This window comes from Lineus longissimus, chromosome 9 (assembly GCF_910592395.1).
Source record: "Lineus longissimus chromosome 9, tnLinLong1.2, whole genome shotgun sequence".
NCBI classification, from domain to species: domain Eukaryota; kingdom Metazoa; phylum Nemertea; class Pilidiophora; order Heteronemertea; family Lineidae; genus Lineus; species Lineus longissimus.
Window position 1 is genome coordinate 16,174,169 of NC_088316.1, and position 17,140 is coordinate 16,191,308.

Sequence of the window (17,140 nt, forward strand, 5' to 3'; positions counted from 1 at the left end):
ATGAAGGACAATATTAAAAAACTATGAATATACCTATACGGGATTTAAATCTCAAGTTTTTTATTTCAAGTAGTGATCACGAAGTACGTCTGATGTTACAAAGACATTTTTAATGTATTCTTAAAAATCCTGCGTCTCATCTCTTGGCTTTGCATGCACGATGTCACTATTGTCATTTCGAATCTCAGAGAAATAACAAGGGTGACTTTCTAAAGCCTTCTCAAACCTTGATTGACATGCTCAATAATAGAATGTCACGAAATGGATGAGACACTATAAATGTGACATGTCTGATACAGTACCAATGCAGTACGGATTATCGAGCCCGTCAATTTCCCAGGCGAAGATCTTAAAAGATGATGTGTACTAGAAATGGAACTGACTCGCGGAAAAAGCGAGAAGTTTCTTCAGTGACATGGTATGATGAGTTATATATTTTTCCCGGTGGCCACGCGCTGTGCTGTGAAATGCCTCGAAGCAGCACCTTCTCAGATGATCCAATTTATCGAAGATACATTTCTCTGTGGCGTCCAGCAAAGTTGGGAAACTCAGGCACGGTTCCTTTAGAATCAACTAATGATGAAATCTGGTAGACACTGAATTGAATGAAAATTGGCATATCGCATTGGCAGGTCTAACATATTATTACCATTTCACTACAACTGCCGCGGAAACCAATTTCTTGTATTCGAGAGAAATCTGTTGAAAGTGTTTCTTAACAGATTAAGAAATCTATGGACTATTGGCACGCTGAATAATGCAAATAAGTCAAGCTTGTTCTTCAAAATCAATTTATTCCGATGACATCCTACTGAGCCAGGGATGATTAATTGGAGCAAAATAGTCTATAGCAGCTCAAAATGTATTTGTTCTAAATTGTTCATTTGGAGATTTTTAAAAATGTTGAGCTTAAAGTGCAGCCTCAACTGCTTGGCGTGAACATTTCATATTCGTCATGTCTAGTGCGGCATCCTTGGACTCAGTCGTGCAATGATTCAGTCTAGCCACATTCTGGACAGCCATCGAACAGTTTGCTCGATACGAGTTCAACAAAGCCGTGTAATTTATTTGCCTGCATACCAGTATAATATGCATTGTGAAGTATATTATAATGAACTGGGCATGTGAGTTCGTGAGAGTAATTGTCATCAAATGTAATGTCACTGTAACAAATGACAGATCCTTCTTTTTTTGCATCCCTCATAACGAAGTTGAATTATTGCAAAACGGGACGGAGAAATTTCCACCCATGATCACAGTGTCATTCACAATTGTCCCATTCACAGGCACATAAGGTAAGCAAAGTCTCGTCATATCTCGCGGGAACGAGAAATACAAACGCGCGAATATTCCTAAACCAAGGACGAATAGTGCACAAAGTAGGAAAAGTGTTCGCCTGAAGATTACTTGTGATGCTGTCAGTATCTGTGGTATCTCATCTCGAACTGAGATATCTGGCTGACTAGACACGTACTCTCCGCAGTAGAGTCTCTTCTGGCTAGATGATCTGAGTAGAGGTGCGGTGCCGAGAATTGCTGGTGAGAAAAAAGCAGATAAGATTACAGACATGACAGACTTTCTCGTCCTAACCCATTCTCAAAATCGGGGAGGGGTATTTTTTTTCTTCTATTATGTACCCTACCACTATTGATTCTGTTGAATTTTCACCCTTGGCATATCATCGAATAATTTGTTTCGTTTCACAATATTAAGGAGTCACTGGTTTCTTCAACTTTTTAGTCTGTAGATCTGATATATATATGGGGAGGCACCAGAAAAAAATCCATATTTTAAAGAGAACATCTCATATATTGCGAATTTTAGGTGTTATTTTAATCTTTTAAAAAAACGGGTCAGAAAAATCCATCTTGCCCTCGAAAAGAGGTATATGTGATAAATGTCGTACATACCACGTTTTTCATCTGTCGATACATCTGTTTCGTCCAAACCATCAAGAACGCTTTGGTCGTTTTCTCTCACACTGAATCGACCCTTCTTCTTGGGGAAAACTCCCGCCCTTATCTGTGCCTAAAACAAAAAAACTCATCGAGAATTCTCGAATAATGTAAGGAACTGAAGTGATTTTCTCAAGTTACTCCTACCGTCCTTTTTCGACAAGTGGAACTCCATCCCTTGTGCTGGCATTCGGGAGGGGTAAGAGCTGAATGTTTTTGTCAAAACTTACCAGTTTGGCCTGTTTGTCCCAGTCAGTCCGATAAACTGATATGAAATACGCTATTCCTTCGCAAAACATCGCAATGGTCATACCCCACCAGAAACCTGCAAATATGAGGTTTCATCAGGTAAAATGGTTAGACGGAGAATATTACTTCGCCTCGAAACAAGACAGGTGTGCGTATACATGTACATGTAGGGCGTTGACAAAGGGTAGAGTAAAAAGCTACGAGACCAATAAGGCCAATCTCCGAGACATTCCATTATCTTCAAAATGACATCATTCGTTTTCTATATCTTTTTTCTAATTATTTCAAGAGGTCATCATTGATATTCTCTGTCGTTCTACTAGAATGTTTTTAAAAGTTTTTACCTACCAGCCGTTTTTAAGTCCGTCAGAAGCATCATGGATATCCCGGCAGGCAAGCCAATTAAATACATCCCAAAGAAGACAACTGAGGCAGCTGTTGTTTGCCGGCCACAACCGCGAAGTACTCCAGTCGAAACACCCTAAAACACAAATTTAGACTACGGCTATGTTTACGAAAGCACATGCAATTTGATGCGTTATGCCAAATGATTGCACATTTTTTGTCTTTGCACGTACAAGCCAACAACATAAATCAGGAAATGACACGATTCATCAACACCTGATAAATGCTAGTTTTAAAATATTACATTATTTACTAGAATATTAGGTTACGCCTCGATCTAATTCTCCATACACGTTCCACTCTTCTTACTCCATGTATTTGTAGTAAAAAACAGCATGTACATGTAAATAATAGTATGCGATGATATATACTTACAGCAGTACAGTCGAATATATGGTAGAGGGCAAGAATTGGCAATAGGTTACCCGCTAGGTCAATCACTTTTCTAAAAAGGAAATTGTTCAATAAATAAATAAATAATAAGTAAATAATAAAAAGAAATCGAGATGATTTATAATCAAGAAAATTTACTTTCCACCCCAAACCACAGTTGTGTCAGTTCATGTGACCACTCTTGATCAAGTTGAAACATGCTGTTTGAAATTTAACATGAAATGTGTGTACGGAATTCTTACCTGTCTTGCGAAAATGCCATTGGCAGAAATTGCCGGAGTGCGATCAGGAGTATGACAATGATGATGGCGACGGTCCAGGAGAGTGTGTACCCCGCCACAACCGACCTGCTGGCCTGGATTGGCCTGTTCGCTCCTAAGAGATGTCCAACACGGATGTTACAACCCACACCAATTCCTATTGGAATCTGTAAAAAAGGTGATACTTATCAGAGACCGAATCGTACCGCACTTTCAAATGATAGAGGATGTGCACAGATCGCACGGGGATTCGGATTATTTTTGAAGAATGAAGTTTCCGCCATGATCGAGGCTCTAGATGTCGCACAGAAGATGGAGATCTTGAAAGCGAAGCATGGGACGGTAACGGGAAAACAGTAAAGATCATTACTTGTAGTTGTATTCCAGGTCAAGCTACGCCCGTTACTGTCTAGTACCATTTTATTCCATGTTACTGTGAAAACCCTTTCGAAGGACATATCCTACGCATGAGAGTATGTACATGTTGGACAACTGAAAGATATGTTCAGCAGTTTCCTTACCATGTAAGTAATGGATTCTAGTTGAAATATAATCGACTGGGCCGCAAGTTGGATTTCACCCAGCGTACCAGCAATCAAGGTCCCTGCCTCGAAAGCCCAGAACTGCAGCGATACCATTAGTAGTCCGGCAACGGCCAGCTTTAAGAAAGAGCCCCAATCTTGAAACAGCTCCCACGTCCAACCATCCCACGTATTTTTGTACACTTTACTGATAAGGATATAGGATAGTGTTCCTCCGGCGAGAGTCCAGAAGCCAAATACTTGCGAAAGAGCAGACCCGCTGCAAATACAACGAAAGAACAAACATTACACGAAGTAACGTTGTTTCAAGATGTTTTTCGTATTTCAATGCATTTCAAATCTAAATGTATGATTTAAAGCAGCTGTAGCATCACGTTGTGTGACACAGCAAACTGCATGTAGAACAACAGTACATTGTACACTGATTACCGGCATTGCTAAAAAAGGAGTAAGAAGAGGGAACATGTATGGAGAAGGGTGATCAATCTGCGCTAGATCCAAAAAATTGTGTCACTGGATTTAGTGATAGCTTCTACAATAGAAGAAGGTAAGTAGAGGGGAAATTATATGGAGAAGGAGGTCGTTCACCTGATCGAAGCCGAGGACCCAAGAAAATCATTTCGGTTGACCACAAGTACGCCTCGCTAATTCCTTTTTCAGCAAGACTGGTACTGCTTTATTCGTTACGTTGTACAATTTATATAAGAATATTCCTTCAAGTACAGTCGAGCCATATTGATAGCAGGGATCGGAACAAAGACACATGAAATCAAAATTGACGACAAGTACATGTATACATTATACTAGGACTCTATTGGTAGCAAAATAGCTTCGTTGGTGATCAACAAGATCGTGGAGGAACTATGCAAGTAGCATGCCATTGCTAAAGATAAACCCTCAACTTACTCAATTCCCATATTGAGCTGTGTGACGAAGATGAACTGGCATAATGCATTCATGGCTAAGCCAGAAAACCCAATGAACATTATGGGCCGGACCACATTCTGGAAAAAAGTGAGAATGTAATTTTGATAACTTAAGTTAGCTTAGGAAAAATAATTTGATAACCCCAGAAGGTACATGCTGAGTATGAATATATATATTTATGCATACGCAATGTACTCTTGAAACTACATGTACATGCAGAGATATGCATAACAACATATTGGGTCTTATTAAAAAACACCCTCCCTATATCAGTTTTGATTTTTTTTTGATTTTTCAGTCTGTAAAACATTACCTGATTCCTGAGATATTTGCTCAGGATGGAATATGTAAACTGTGCCTAAAAAAGAAATAAAATAATTTAAAACATTGGTTTTTTCAATTTTACAAAACACTGCGAGAAACTTCAGATTTAAGATTAATGACACCCATTCTAAGTTATTCGTTTTGCCAGTTAAGATCGACATCATATCCTGGACTTTTGTGAGAATATCAAAATATGGAGTATTTCTTAACTGTGCGAAAGACTTCATACTAGTAAATGGTAAATCGGTCGCATATTCGTATGATCTATCGCTACTCTGGTCTATTGTTATAGGACATGCATTCCCCACGCTAAACGGTCGATGCTTATCGCGATTGGGCATGCACCGTGCAATACATCGTACATACAATGTACATGAATGTCCTCCCGTAATGGAAGAATTTTCGTCCTTCATATGTTCCTATTGCTCATTTTCCAATTTACATACCGGTAGTGCTGGCAAAAATATCAATGCGTATCTGCCGGAGATCCTGAAATTGAGAAATAGAAAAGAAAATGAAAGTAAAGAAATCACTCTCTTTAACTTTCGGCTTTGACAATTTTTCAGAATCAGAAGGATGAAAATATTTCTGAGTCTAAATATTTTTTTTACTTGTTTTTTTCTGCTCAAAATGAAGAAACATCATGAGCCCCCAAATTTTTTGGCTTATGAAAAAATTCAACTCTGAAGGATGAAAATTTTTTCTAAGTATATACATCGTGTACATTACATCACTTACTCTGCAATTTCTGGCTGCTGTCCCATTAAAATGAGGACGCTCTCGGTATTTACGAGGAAGGCATAGCTTGGTAAGACAGTAATCATAAGTATAACCAAAGCTCGTTGAAGATATAAACCCACTTTTTTCTTGTTGGAACTGCCAAAGGCCTGTGAAGAGACGGACGAAAGAAAATGTTATCAACGACAAGAAAAGTCAAACATTTCCAATGAAGAGGTTGTTTTTGAATGCACTAAGTATGACATTGGTGATATAGCACTCATTGAGAACATGGCCGAAATGTAAAATCAGATGCGTGTAATCTCGTCTGATGGTAGTCTGAGCAAATCGCCTTCTCAACTGGCCGGACGCTGCTTCTTGGACACATTCGCCTCAATTGTAACTTCTCAACCATTCCTCGCAGAGAACCCATCCCCAAATATTTTATGCGGAGAAGTTGCCTGTTCTCTTGGTCGATATATATAGAGCATTATGCTGTGTGTGGTCGTTATTTGTGTAGACCTTACCTGGGAAAAAAGGGTATCACAAGCAGTTGCCATTCCCTGGCCAATCATAATTCCGAAAATATTGAGAATCTGTAGAAGAAGAAAGGAAAGAATACAAAGTCTCGGCATAGAAAAATGACATCAACGTTGGTCGAAACCTTTCACTAACTACATGTAGGCGTTGTTGCATGAATCGAAAAATAAGAGTCCATGTTTTCCTTCTTTGCTATCATATTCTCAGGACTAGGTCCTTCCAGCCATTTATTTATGAACAGTTCTTGAACTATGGGCCAGGAATAATACATGGGGACTACATGTAAGTTTATAAACACGCGCGCCAAGCAGCGATCTGGTCGCCACTTATGAAGCTTGCATTAACCTACCGTGTTGGCCAGTCCTACACCATCAAGATAAATAGTTCCTAGCTGTCCGGCAAATATCAAACTGATTGGGCCCATTAACATGAAGAATATAGCAACCAACACCTAGAAAAGATGGACGTTTACAGCCTTAAGTACGGAAACCAAGGCCAGGATCCTTTGTCGGAAAGTGGAAATTGGGACTTGAATATCTCAAATCTTGGGGTATTTTGTTCACATTGTTCCAAATTCAACATATTTATAGATCTGTGGCAGCTCGGTCGTTTTGTCTCCTAGTCTCATTTCACACATAGATATGTGTAAAATGATGGCTTAAAAGCAATGCAGGCCCCAGCCTTTTTCTGTTCGTGAGGTACATATACTTCTTACGTCAGTCTACGGTCACGTCAAAGCAGTTTGATGATCATAATAACGTGAACTTATGTCGTTAGGGTCCAATTTTACACTGCTCACGATTCAACTCACCATGGACCAAGCGATGTTGAAGACTTCCCATAGTTCGCTGAAATACCAATGAGGAATGAACCCGAAGCGTTTCTTGCCGGACACCTCGCAATCGTCTATCCCTGAAAATGGTACGATAGGCCCTATTTCACAAAATGCACCAACTATGAACGGGTAACTTGCAGTCAACGTGAAGTCTGTTGTGGGTAAAATTAAAAGTACATGTACACGACATAGTGAAAGATGTCCAAAATAAATTTACGACATGCGGTATGGTGTAGATGGTGACGGTATTGATCCGCCGATGGAGGGGTCACCTAGACGACATCTGAATGCATATTCGGTGGCCCAGAAGATTCGCCGGTATCTGGATGACTACATCCAGGCCCACCTTTTAGGTCACGTCCATGCCCAGACACCTACTGTAGCGTACGCGCGGAGATATCGAATTCATCCACGGACCATTGGGGACTGGTTAGCGAATGAGGATGATATCAGGAATTCGTGGCAATACATGTACATGTGAAACGGCTCAGGACCAGCAAATACTAAGCACAAGAGCGATAATTTCATATTCACCAATACTTCACATGAAACAATTTATCAAAATTCTGATCGGACAAACGCTTCACACAAGTCTCAGTTAATTATCGGTACTATTGAGTCATCATTATCCTGCTACTATTGTGCAGGAATAGTTAGACCAATTATATAATCTCAGTCGAAGGGTTATTAATGCCCCATCTCGACCCCGCTATTGTTGGAGAAAAAAATTACAACCAAAAATTCAAATGAGGCCCGAGTCAGATGGCAAGCTGTGCGAGGAACTACTGTATGCATGCATAGAAAATGAAAATTGTTTTATAAAGAATCATATAAAAAATACAGACTTGCTGATTAGCTCACCTAGGTCTATGTGTAGTGACCCATAATCCGATACGCCGTCGTTTCGTAGCTTTTTCTCATCGGGTGACATTTTGTGATTTTGGTCAAGTGCTCCCAGTTACTTATCTGGAATATATCTGAGGAAAAGTTAGTAATATTTTAAATACTTTATCGGACTTTCAACCAACTTACTCATTAGGAATACACAATGCCTGCTTCATTCCTGATGGCTATAGGACTTTTCTACCCCTGATATATGGATATACACATTTCGTCTCGAATCTTCGGTCTGAATTTTCTCATATGTTACTTTAAGGACAAACCCGATAACACAGTGTTAAATAAATGCACATTCACGCCATGGGTGGTTTCGTAATGTTGACGATAATATCTATCTATCAATGTGTTCTATTTAGAATCCAGAGCAAGTGATACATTTACTCTGGTTTCGCTGATTTAAAAAAGCTTTTAAATCATTCATGCATGCACATCTGCACTTTTACTGGGCCACTCGATATACAAGTAAGAAATCGTGCAGGTATTTTTTCATAACACATTACTTATTTTCACCAATAATAAAATAGATAATTGTTCAACAATTTACTATACAAGTAATTTACCGGTAGGCCCTCATGCCGGTATCATCTGACTACTCTGGACAACGGATCTAGCAAGCCTAATAGAAACGGACACATGACTGTATCATTTTTTGAGACACCCGGTGATATTACATTTATAATCGATTTCCGCAACGACACCATTTCGATGCTGAAGACGCATTCACTGTAGTGATACATTGTATTTAGATAACAGTATCATACTACGCATGCCTCACCACAGAGTTATTATCAATATCATTACAATTATCATCATCATTATATATTTGCCAGGAAAATGTTAGTGAAATAATAGGTGTATAAAGGTAAATTGGTTGCGATGGTGGTTGTGATGGTGGCGGTGGTGGTGGTGGTGGTTTCGGTAGTGGTGGTGGTGGTGGTGGTGGGGGGGGGGGGGGCTAGCTAACCCCTGATGCAATTGTCTTCTATTTTAATAGGGACTCCGGAATAATGGAAGGGATGACTTTCCGCGAGCCTATAGCTTTCCCCCTAGCTTTTACAGATTTTGGCCTTCTTCTTACCTTGTTATTTGTTATGAAGAAAATTTGATCCAATGACAGTAGAAGCCTTCCAAGACTATCCAAGTACTTGTAATATGGGTAGTCCAATCGGCAACGGCTTTGAAAATTTAAAAGAAGCATCGACCGATATTCATTACCACCGCGGAGTTTTCCTTCAGATTAGTACATTGCTTTCCTTCACACTATTTACTACGTATCAAGGAAAGTATAGACAATGACTTGTTAAATAATATCGTTGAGGTCAAAATATAGATTAAACGTTGTGTGTCATACAGGGCTCATGACAATGACCCCTAAGTGTCTGTTGATAGCGCTGATGTTGATAGTCGATATTTGTTTTAACGCCGTGTCATTAAATTTTTTAATAACATCGTATTTCAGTTATTGATCGAAGGTTATAAGTTATCAAAATGCTTTATATGTCGTGAGAAAGTATGGCAGCTGGATTTGGTTCAAATTTTGCTTATATATACATGTACATGTACATCAGGTCATCATTAGATAATCATCACATATGAAACGTTACAACAATTGAATATCATAGCCCCGTGAAAAAAAATTAAACTGGCAATCCTGCGAACCTGGTTTTAGGGACATTACCTATCATAAGCCTCAGCCCGCATCCCCCAGTGACTGTTGGTCAAAGGCGGCGTGTGTTCGCCACATCAATATGTTTGGTTATGATTAGGCCGACATCACGGTTAATGTTTTAGTGATATGCCTCACGTTAGTTGTAGCTCATAAAACACCACATGTCGAAAATATAAAGGCAAGGTAAGGCATTAGAAGGTCTAATGTGCTTTCTCGTATCCTTAGGCCTCTTCTCTCAGTGCTACATGTAGTGTTGCCGCCGATTTTATCTCAGATGATATATCGATCTACCATTCTAGCAAGTCCCGAAGATGAAACACAATGCCAAAGATCTGCCGTATCGCAATATTTCCAGCCAGGAGAACGCACTGGAGCGAGGTGAGTGCATATTATCGTGTATGCCTGTCATAAACCACTCCCAATACGTACTATAAAAACGTTATTGAAAGATAAGCAAAGCGGAGAGGATTCACTTTCCGCTGAAGAAATTTTAGCTTCAAGGTTTTTTCTCTTTGTCCATTTCGATTTTTCCTCCAAGGGAGGGGACGATCTCAGCCATCCCCCATATATACATATATATGTATATACTGTGAAGAGTGATGCCTTTAGAAACATCAATGCCCTTGTCATCATGCATTTCAGAGAATGACGAGCTGTCGACCAAGAAAAAATTCGGATTCATCCCGCAGTGGTATTTTAGTGAATTGTGGGAAATCTTCAACATCGCATGGACCATGGTGAGTGTGACCCTGTTACAACATTGCGTCATGTTTCATTGTTCAGGTATTGCTTTTCTCTAGGGTTAGTACAATGGAATCAGTCAAACTGAATTTCATTTGTTTTGGCTACTCTCAAGACGTTCAATGCACAATTAGTAAAAACATCATCAATATTCATAAATATCCATTGAAAGTGTCTTTAATCCTTTGGACCATATCGTTTACTCAGTGTGATTTCATTATTGCTGTATTTTCAGGTTTCAGCATCTCTTTGCTTCATGCTGATGGGACCCATGAGTTTAATATTTTCAGGAAGGTTTGGTACATCCTATCTCGCTGGTTTAGGACTGGCAAACACGGTAGGTATAAACCTCTTTGTATTGTACAAGGAATTCCCTCATGGCCGGCGGGTTAAGCCGTGCCATATACCTGGGGGTACTATATACACTCTTCACGGTGTCTGTAATCGATTGACTATACTACAGGGTGGCCCTGAAAACTTTCCCTCACACTATGGATACACAACAGAATGCTATTGTGCAAGGGAAAAGTTTTCTGGGTCACCCTGTAGAGTGGGGAGTGCATTTTGGCGGCAATAGACTCGTCGGAATCTATTGTGGCTGGTGAAATCAAGGGGTGAAAGAGTGCATTCCACCACCAGACTAAAATCCGTTTCAGAAAGCTTCGGGTGAGTCTTTTGTGGCCTGTTACTGGTGTATATATTCAAACTGGGCACTTGAATTTCCCAGCTGTTTTTATCGTCTCACCAAATGCAAGTACCTTCGAATATCTGGTTTTGATTTTGATGCAAATATTTAGCATTTTCTATGAGTAAGCGCCGATGACCTCGTAAATAGGGATAACATTTCTAGGCAATCCTACCTCGAACCAAGCGCAATCAAGGCACCCCCTCGAGAAGTGTGGTGCTCATTCTCCAGGGTGATATTCAAGTCTCTTTTCTTGCAGATTATAAATATTACTTGTATCCTTATTGGCCAGGGTTTGGCATCGGCGTGCGACACATGTTTTTCTCAGGTAAGACACCATCCTCTCTTACAGGAATAAACAGTGAGTGTGAGTTATGTTGATGTTGGTTCGCGCACAATATTTCCTCAAATAGATCCTAGAACAATAACATCGGTTTTTACATATTCAGGCTTACGGCAGTACGAACAAATTGAAAGCTGGTTTGTACCTTCAACGGTCAGTCGTGGTTATCTTGATGCTGGTTCTCCCGTGTTGGGCGCTTCTTTTAAACACTGAACATATACTTCTCCTCCTGGGACAGGAACCAGAAATTGCGAGGTAGGCCAGTTGTTTTTCTTGCAGGAAATTTATGCAGAGGTCAATGCGGACTTTACTAATTTAGTGTCAAATTCTGTGTGAATATGTTTTCTTTGCCCGTCAAATTTCTGTCGATGAGAATGAAAATGATAATGTTTGTTTCTGCAAAATATTAAGCACTCTCTCGTACTCGGTTTCCATTTGATTCGACGCACAAGCGCTTTGCAGTATTATCATCTTAGCTTGTAACCTTGGCTTGTAACCAGTGTCTGGCACAATGCAGTAGCTCAGAGATTAAAGCGTATTATAGAATCCTTTGTTCGCTGATATATTTTGAACCTTAACACCGGCGAACTCGACTGAATAATTCAGTCTGCCAACGCGTTGTTGAGACTATCCTGACTAATATTTTTCTCAATTTCAGGATATCTGGCCGGTATACACTGGCTTATATGCCAGCAGTACCAGTAAGTTTTTATGTCACTCAGGCGAACTTTAAGATAAAACGAAATGGAAAACAACGTCAATCACTTCCAAAAAACATGCGAAGAAAAAACCCAGGTTCATTGAGGGGGTAATACCTTTATTTCTTAAGAATGAAAAAGCATATGGATTATATTATGTAAGTTGAGAAAATTTTGGGAATTAATAAGAAATTAATGTTCTATCGAATTAACAGTTTATGATAATACTTCGTTTCAGGGACACTTCCTCAACACAATCCTATCTAAATATCTCAGAAGTCAGGTAGGTTTTGGTTATAATTGATTGGACCCCCATACCCCCCCCCCACTCGCCCGCTGAAACAGGGTAGGCCTTGATGATAATTTATTTGACGTTCTCTTCACTCACTGCAATTAGGTAACGATTTGGTAATAATTCAGTGATTAGACTTTCTTGGTGAGAATACTATCAGACCATCTGTACACTCATTGCAATTAGGTAGGTCTCTGTAATATGTCCCTTTACATCTTTTTTTTTGCAGAACATTGTCAAGCCAATAATGGTCATTGGAGCGGTTGGCTTGGCTGTGAATGCGCTGTTTCAGTTTATTTTGGTCTCTCATTTTGGATTTGGAGTAGAGTAAGTTTTTTTTCGGCGAACAACTACAAAACTGTCGTACTACTCCGACTCTTACACATTCTATACAGACAGATGAATTCAATGCGTCAGATATTAAACGCGAATAAATTGAATCCCTTGATTCCAATTTTTACCCTCTGCTGCAAAGCACGAGAAACTTACATAAGCGTTGAAATCCCCCCTCTCTCCTCTCCACACCATCCTGAACCTCATGGTCTTACACTCCCATTATATATATAAGTGTAGCTGGTCGGGGTTCAGTATCGTGATAAGATGCAAGGTACCACACTGGTACCACGTACACTGTGATTGGATGCGATCCAAAGCTCGTTCGTGGGGGTATTCCGGTCAAAAAGGTATGTTATAGATGTTTATGTACCTCATATGTAATGTACCTATGCAAATGCCTGGACGATGACCTCGGCGAATCCATTTCAAATATCCGGTCGGCTGCAATGCGTTCGTACGACCAGTGTGTTCAAGGCATATATATCGGCCACTCCTAAAGTAACATTCAATCACAATTTCAGGGGTTCAGCCGTTTCGCAAATATTGGGTTTTTGGAGTATGGCCGGGAGTACGTTGGCCTATATATGCATCTCAAAGGCGTACGTAAAGACATGGCCTGGATGGACGTGGGAGCTGTTTCAAGAATGGGGCACCTTTCTTAAGTTGGCCATTGCCGGTCTTCTAATGCTTTCGCTGCAGTTCTGGGCGTTTGAGGCAGGGACATTACTTGCTGGAACGCTTAGTGAGGTCCAACTCGCGGCACAGGCTATCATACTCCAAGTGGAGACGATAACATTTATGGTGGGTCTTATACGCATTATACTTCTGGGTTGGAGAATCGCTGCCAAACATGTTTTTTTGGGCACATTTTACCCCCAAAATATAGGTGAACGGTAAAATCATTTTCACACTACCAATTCTTTCAGTATCCACACCAATAATCTGACCTACCAACAATCTAGCCTATATATTCTTGCCACCAATATCACAATTTGCTTCCAGATTCCCGCAGGAATAAGCGTAGGGGTAAACATTCGTATCGGTCAGCTACTTGGGGCGAACAATCGAAAACAGGCCAAGAGGGCCGTGGTGGCCGGTTACACCCTTGCGTGGATGGCTTCTTTGTTCATTATCATACTGCTGCTGACCCTGCGATATCATATACCAAGAATATTTTCGCAGGAAAGGTAAGAACACAGGCTAAATACATTCTTAGGGTCGTATCAAAAACTTTATAAATTTACATTTGATAGGATTGCGACACAACATGTAGCAGTGCTTTACTGCATCCCCGCCTTATTACACTCAGACAACACAGATCGCGTGCGTTGTGTAATTCGTGCGAAATCGCATCAAATCGAATCTCATCAAACGAACGTTATTTTGCTTGAAGCACACCTGACACTCCCAGGAGGATCAGTATCCTTTTAGGTCGGCTAAACCAGGAGATGATATGACTGTTTATCCAGACTGAGTGTCGGTGCGAGGTATACTTGGCTGGAGAGACTGAACCCCAGCAGCCTACCTTGTCAAGGCAGGATGTGTCCTCAAAAAATAAAATGTTGCGACAACGCATGCGACCGTGCATCCAAACTGCAGCCAAACGAAGCAAAAATCTCATGTGCTGAGAAATTCATGCCAGATTGCGCCAAATTGCACACAGCGGAAAGCCTTATAAAAAACAACCACAGTGTACAGTATACGAGCTACTTACAGTTGCAGAAGTGACCACCAGTACAGTTTGTTGTAGAAAAATGGAGACTTCATTTCCTCATGTTACTCTTGATGACGTGATATCTGCTGAAGTCATGGATTTATTGGGTGGAACGAATACTGTGCATTTACACAACATTTATATGAACGTTTATGCTTCCGGTTTCTTTTCCAGTGATGTGATAGACCTAGCGGGAAATTTAGTGCCCATTGTAGCCTTCTACCATATTCTCGACTGTACTTCTGTGAGTATCTTTCGCATTTTTTAACCACGCATAGATTCCGTTCTATTCGTATTGACGATGGACACAGCAGAATGCCAATGCCAGACTGCATAGTGCATACACCTGTCTCTATCCGACAAGACTGTCCCCTGCACCAGGATTTACAACTGGAATTTTGGCCTGCAGACACCAAAGTCGAGGAAAAACTGTGCGGACACAGCATGACCTCGAAACGACAAGCCGCTCCAATGAAGTTAGGTTGAAGGCAGAAGAAGAAAGAATATTTTGATGATGGAACAGATTCGATTAAGGCTCCGTTGTAATTGGCAAGCCGGCTGGTGAAGGCCCTGCATGAGTCTATACGTGCTGCAAAGCGTGCCTGGGTTTTAATCGGCAGACCTTTGGTGACTGATCATGAGGAATATAGATGTAAGATAAAAGCCTGTGGCGGTAGCTGCGTGGAGAGCCTCGTACGATTATCTGTATCAATATGTAAGTGAGTGTCGCCCGATGTATATCACACCAAGACTTATGGGGATTGAGCCTTATGGGGATTTTTTTGTTCTTTCAGTGCGTTTCGTCAAGAATACTTTGCGGTTGTGGCCGGCAGGTAGTAGCAGCTTGTGTTGTCTTCGCAGGGATGTATCTAATTGGTTTGCCTGCAGGGATATGCATGATGCTTCTGACAAACTTGAAGACGGCTGGTATGGAAAAGTATTGCTTGTTGGTAGCTGGTTGGGGAATTATTGAGGGGCGACAGATTGTGGTTGCCAGAACCTCCAGTGACACAAGCGCCCTATCACCTTGTCAATGAGTGAGAAGTTGTTCAGAACGCAAGGCGAATTAGAGCGAGCCTTGTCCACTTCCGAACCAAATGTGTGTTGACCTGCAGAGACCGGCCATGGAGCGAATCGATACACATAGCATTTCTCTCTCTGGCCTGCAGTATAGATATCACCTCATACATCGTTTGCCCCATCCGAATTCTCCGAATCTTCTCGAATTCCAGCCCGAATATGTCGACTGTTTTTGTTTGATGTGACTTCCTTATAGGTCTACATTTAGTAAACTATTAAGCTACCAAACACTCCGTACTGTCCAAAATCTAATCAGCGTTCAATGTTATCTTCACTGCTTGAAAGAAGTTGACATCATTTAAATATTTTTTTCAGGTTTCTGGTGGGGTATGACAATTGCCTTGTTCTGCGAAACGATATTGTATGTCACTATTGTATACAACACTGACTGGGAGAAACAGACGCAAATGGTACTGAATCATTTTTTATTTTTGATATCACACCATCGTCCCATGAGAAACGTAGCTATCGAACGGCGCTATATAAAACAGATATTACTACATGTATTTATTTTGTAGCTTTTTCAGTTAATATTAATAGAGAGCCGTCAATCTGATTATAATTTCCATTCTTCCACAAATTGATCTCTTAAGGAAAAAGTCACAGAAGGATGGCTAAGATAACTTATTTTGGAATGAAAAGTCACGGTCAAGTGGCACAATTATAGCCCACACAGTGAGCAAAACAGCTGGCAGTACACAATGAATTTCACCGTGGCTATGACCTCACTTTTTACATGTTTTAGGCACAAATCAGGTCTGGTGTATTCCCGTCCAAACCAGACCCGAAGAGCATAAACAGAGATGACCAATGCAGTGAAACCTGTTTGAAAGAAAGCGATATGGCTAGTGATGAAAAGCGTGGTATGTATTCACGGCTATTTGAATCGTTCTTGAAGAGAACATTATTGAATTTCTTCATAAATAGAAAACAGCTTCTTGTGGGCCAAAGGAATTTGATTTCTTAACAGAGGCAGAGAGAACCACGAAGATGTTAACGAAACCTGTCAGGTTTTAGGAAATCTGATGACCAAAATGCAGATCTTACAATTTCTTGTCTGCTGCTGATCTCAACAGGCTGAAAGTGATCCAAGGCCTGATGACATGACAGAGATTAAGGCCCTGACATATGAATGACCATCGCAAAATTTCGTTTTTTTTCATCTTCATTCCAGCAATCATCTGCAATGGATCACTGAAGAAGTCAGAAAGTGCTAAAACGAAACTATACAGCAGCGAAACCACCTCAAGTCAACAAGATGTATCAGAATATGAAATGCCGAAAGCTCTGACGTCATCACAATTATTATTCAGAAGGACATTATATGCATTCTGTTTACTGAGCATCCTTGGATTAGGACTATTCACAAGACTTTACTTCGAGCACAAGCGAGAGAACACGATATCTTGTTCACCTTACGGAAATGTTAATGGGACGTTCATCGTTGGTGATGTCAACTTGACAATACCAATTTGTAACAATACAACGCCATCATGATGGATGCAAAAACAATAATATGAACTTTCGTTACATCT

General features: G+C 40.4%; 2 protein-coding genes across 3 annotated transcripts; one reads left to right on the plus strand and one right to left on the minus strand.

Annotated features, from left to right (window-relative positions):
• Positions 1–774: 774 nt before the first annotated feature.
• LOC135493946 (multidrug and toxin extrusion protein 1-like) lies at positions 775–9,348 on the minus strand. 2 transcript variants are annotated; one of them, XM_064781634.1, is made up of 16 exons: positions 9,126–9,348; positions 8,009–8,113; positions 7,124–7,224; positions 6,662–6,763; positions 6,300–6,368; positions 5,794–5,942; positions 5,502–5,544; positions 5,045–5,089; positions 4,711–4,808; positions 3,784–4,063; positions 3,245–3,429; positions 2,985–3,054; positions 2,553–2,685; positions 2,186–2,280; positions 1,911–2,028; positions 775–1,535 (listed from the first exon to the last, which is right to left on the minus strand). In XM_064781634.1, the coding sequence occupies exons 2-16, from the start codon at positions 8,076–8,078 to the stop codon at positions 1,201–1,203; spliced, it is 1,893 nt and encodes a 630-aa protein (XP_064637704.1). In that variant the 5' UTR covers positions 8,079–8,113; positions 9,126–9,348; the 3' UTR covers positions 775–1,200. The 2 variants fall into 2 exon arrangements, with proteins under 2 accessions (XP_064637704.1, XP_064637703.1); XM_064781633.1 differs by having other exon boundaries at positions 8,009–8,124.
• Positions 8,783–17,102, plus strand: LOC135494079 (multidrug and toxin extrusion protein 1-like). Its single transcript, XM_064781829.1, has 16 exons — positions 8,783–8,909; positions 10,016–10,094; positions 10,359–10,453; positions 10,693–10,794; positions 11,402–11,470; positions 11,592–11,740; positions 12,144–12,186; positions 12,422–12,466; positions 12,705–12,802; positions 13,333–13,612; positions 13,814–13,998; positions 14,700–14,769; positions 15,320–15,452; positions 15,921–16,015; positions 16,351–16,468; positions 16,780–17,102. Exons 2-16 carry the CDS (start codon positions 10,028–10,030, stop codon positions 17,100–17,102), a joined length of 1,872 nt encoding a protein of 623 aa, XP_064637899.1. The 5' UTR covers positions 8,783–8,909; positions 10,016–10,027.
• The last annotated feature ends 38 nt before the right edge of the window (positions 17,103–17,140 follow it).

Excerpts from the sequence above, each read along its gene's own strand:
- LOC135493946 (XM_064781634.1), bottom strand. The coding sequence starts at position 8,078 with ATGTCACCCGATGAGAAAAAGCTACGAAACGACGGCGTATCGGATTAT. Across the intron at positions 6,764-7,123 it reads TCAACATCGCTTGGTCCATG|GTGTTGGTTGCTATATTCTT; the intron begins GTGAGTTGAATC and ends CATCTTTTCTAG. Across the intron at positions 4,809-5,044 it reads GCAAATATCTCAGGAATCAG|AATGTGGTCCGGCCCATAAT; the intron begins GTAATGTTTTAC and ends ACTTTTTTCCAG.
- LOC135494079 (XM_064781829.1), top strand. The coding sequence starts at position 10,028 with ATGAAACACAATGCCAAAGATCTGCCGTATCGCAATATTTCCAGCCAG. Across the intron at positions 10,095-10,358 it reads GGAGAACGCACTGGAGCGAG|AGAATGACGAGCTGTCGACC; the intron begins GTGAGTGCATAT and ends CATGCATTTCAG. Across the intron at positions 13,999-14,699 it reads AGAATATTTTCGCAGGAAAG|TGATGTGATAGACCTAGCGG; the intron begins GTAAGAACACAG and ends TTTCTTTTCCAG.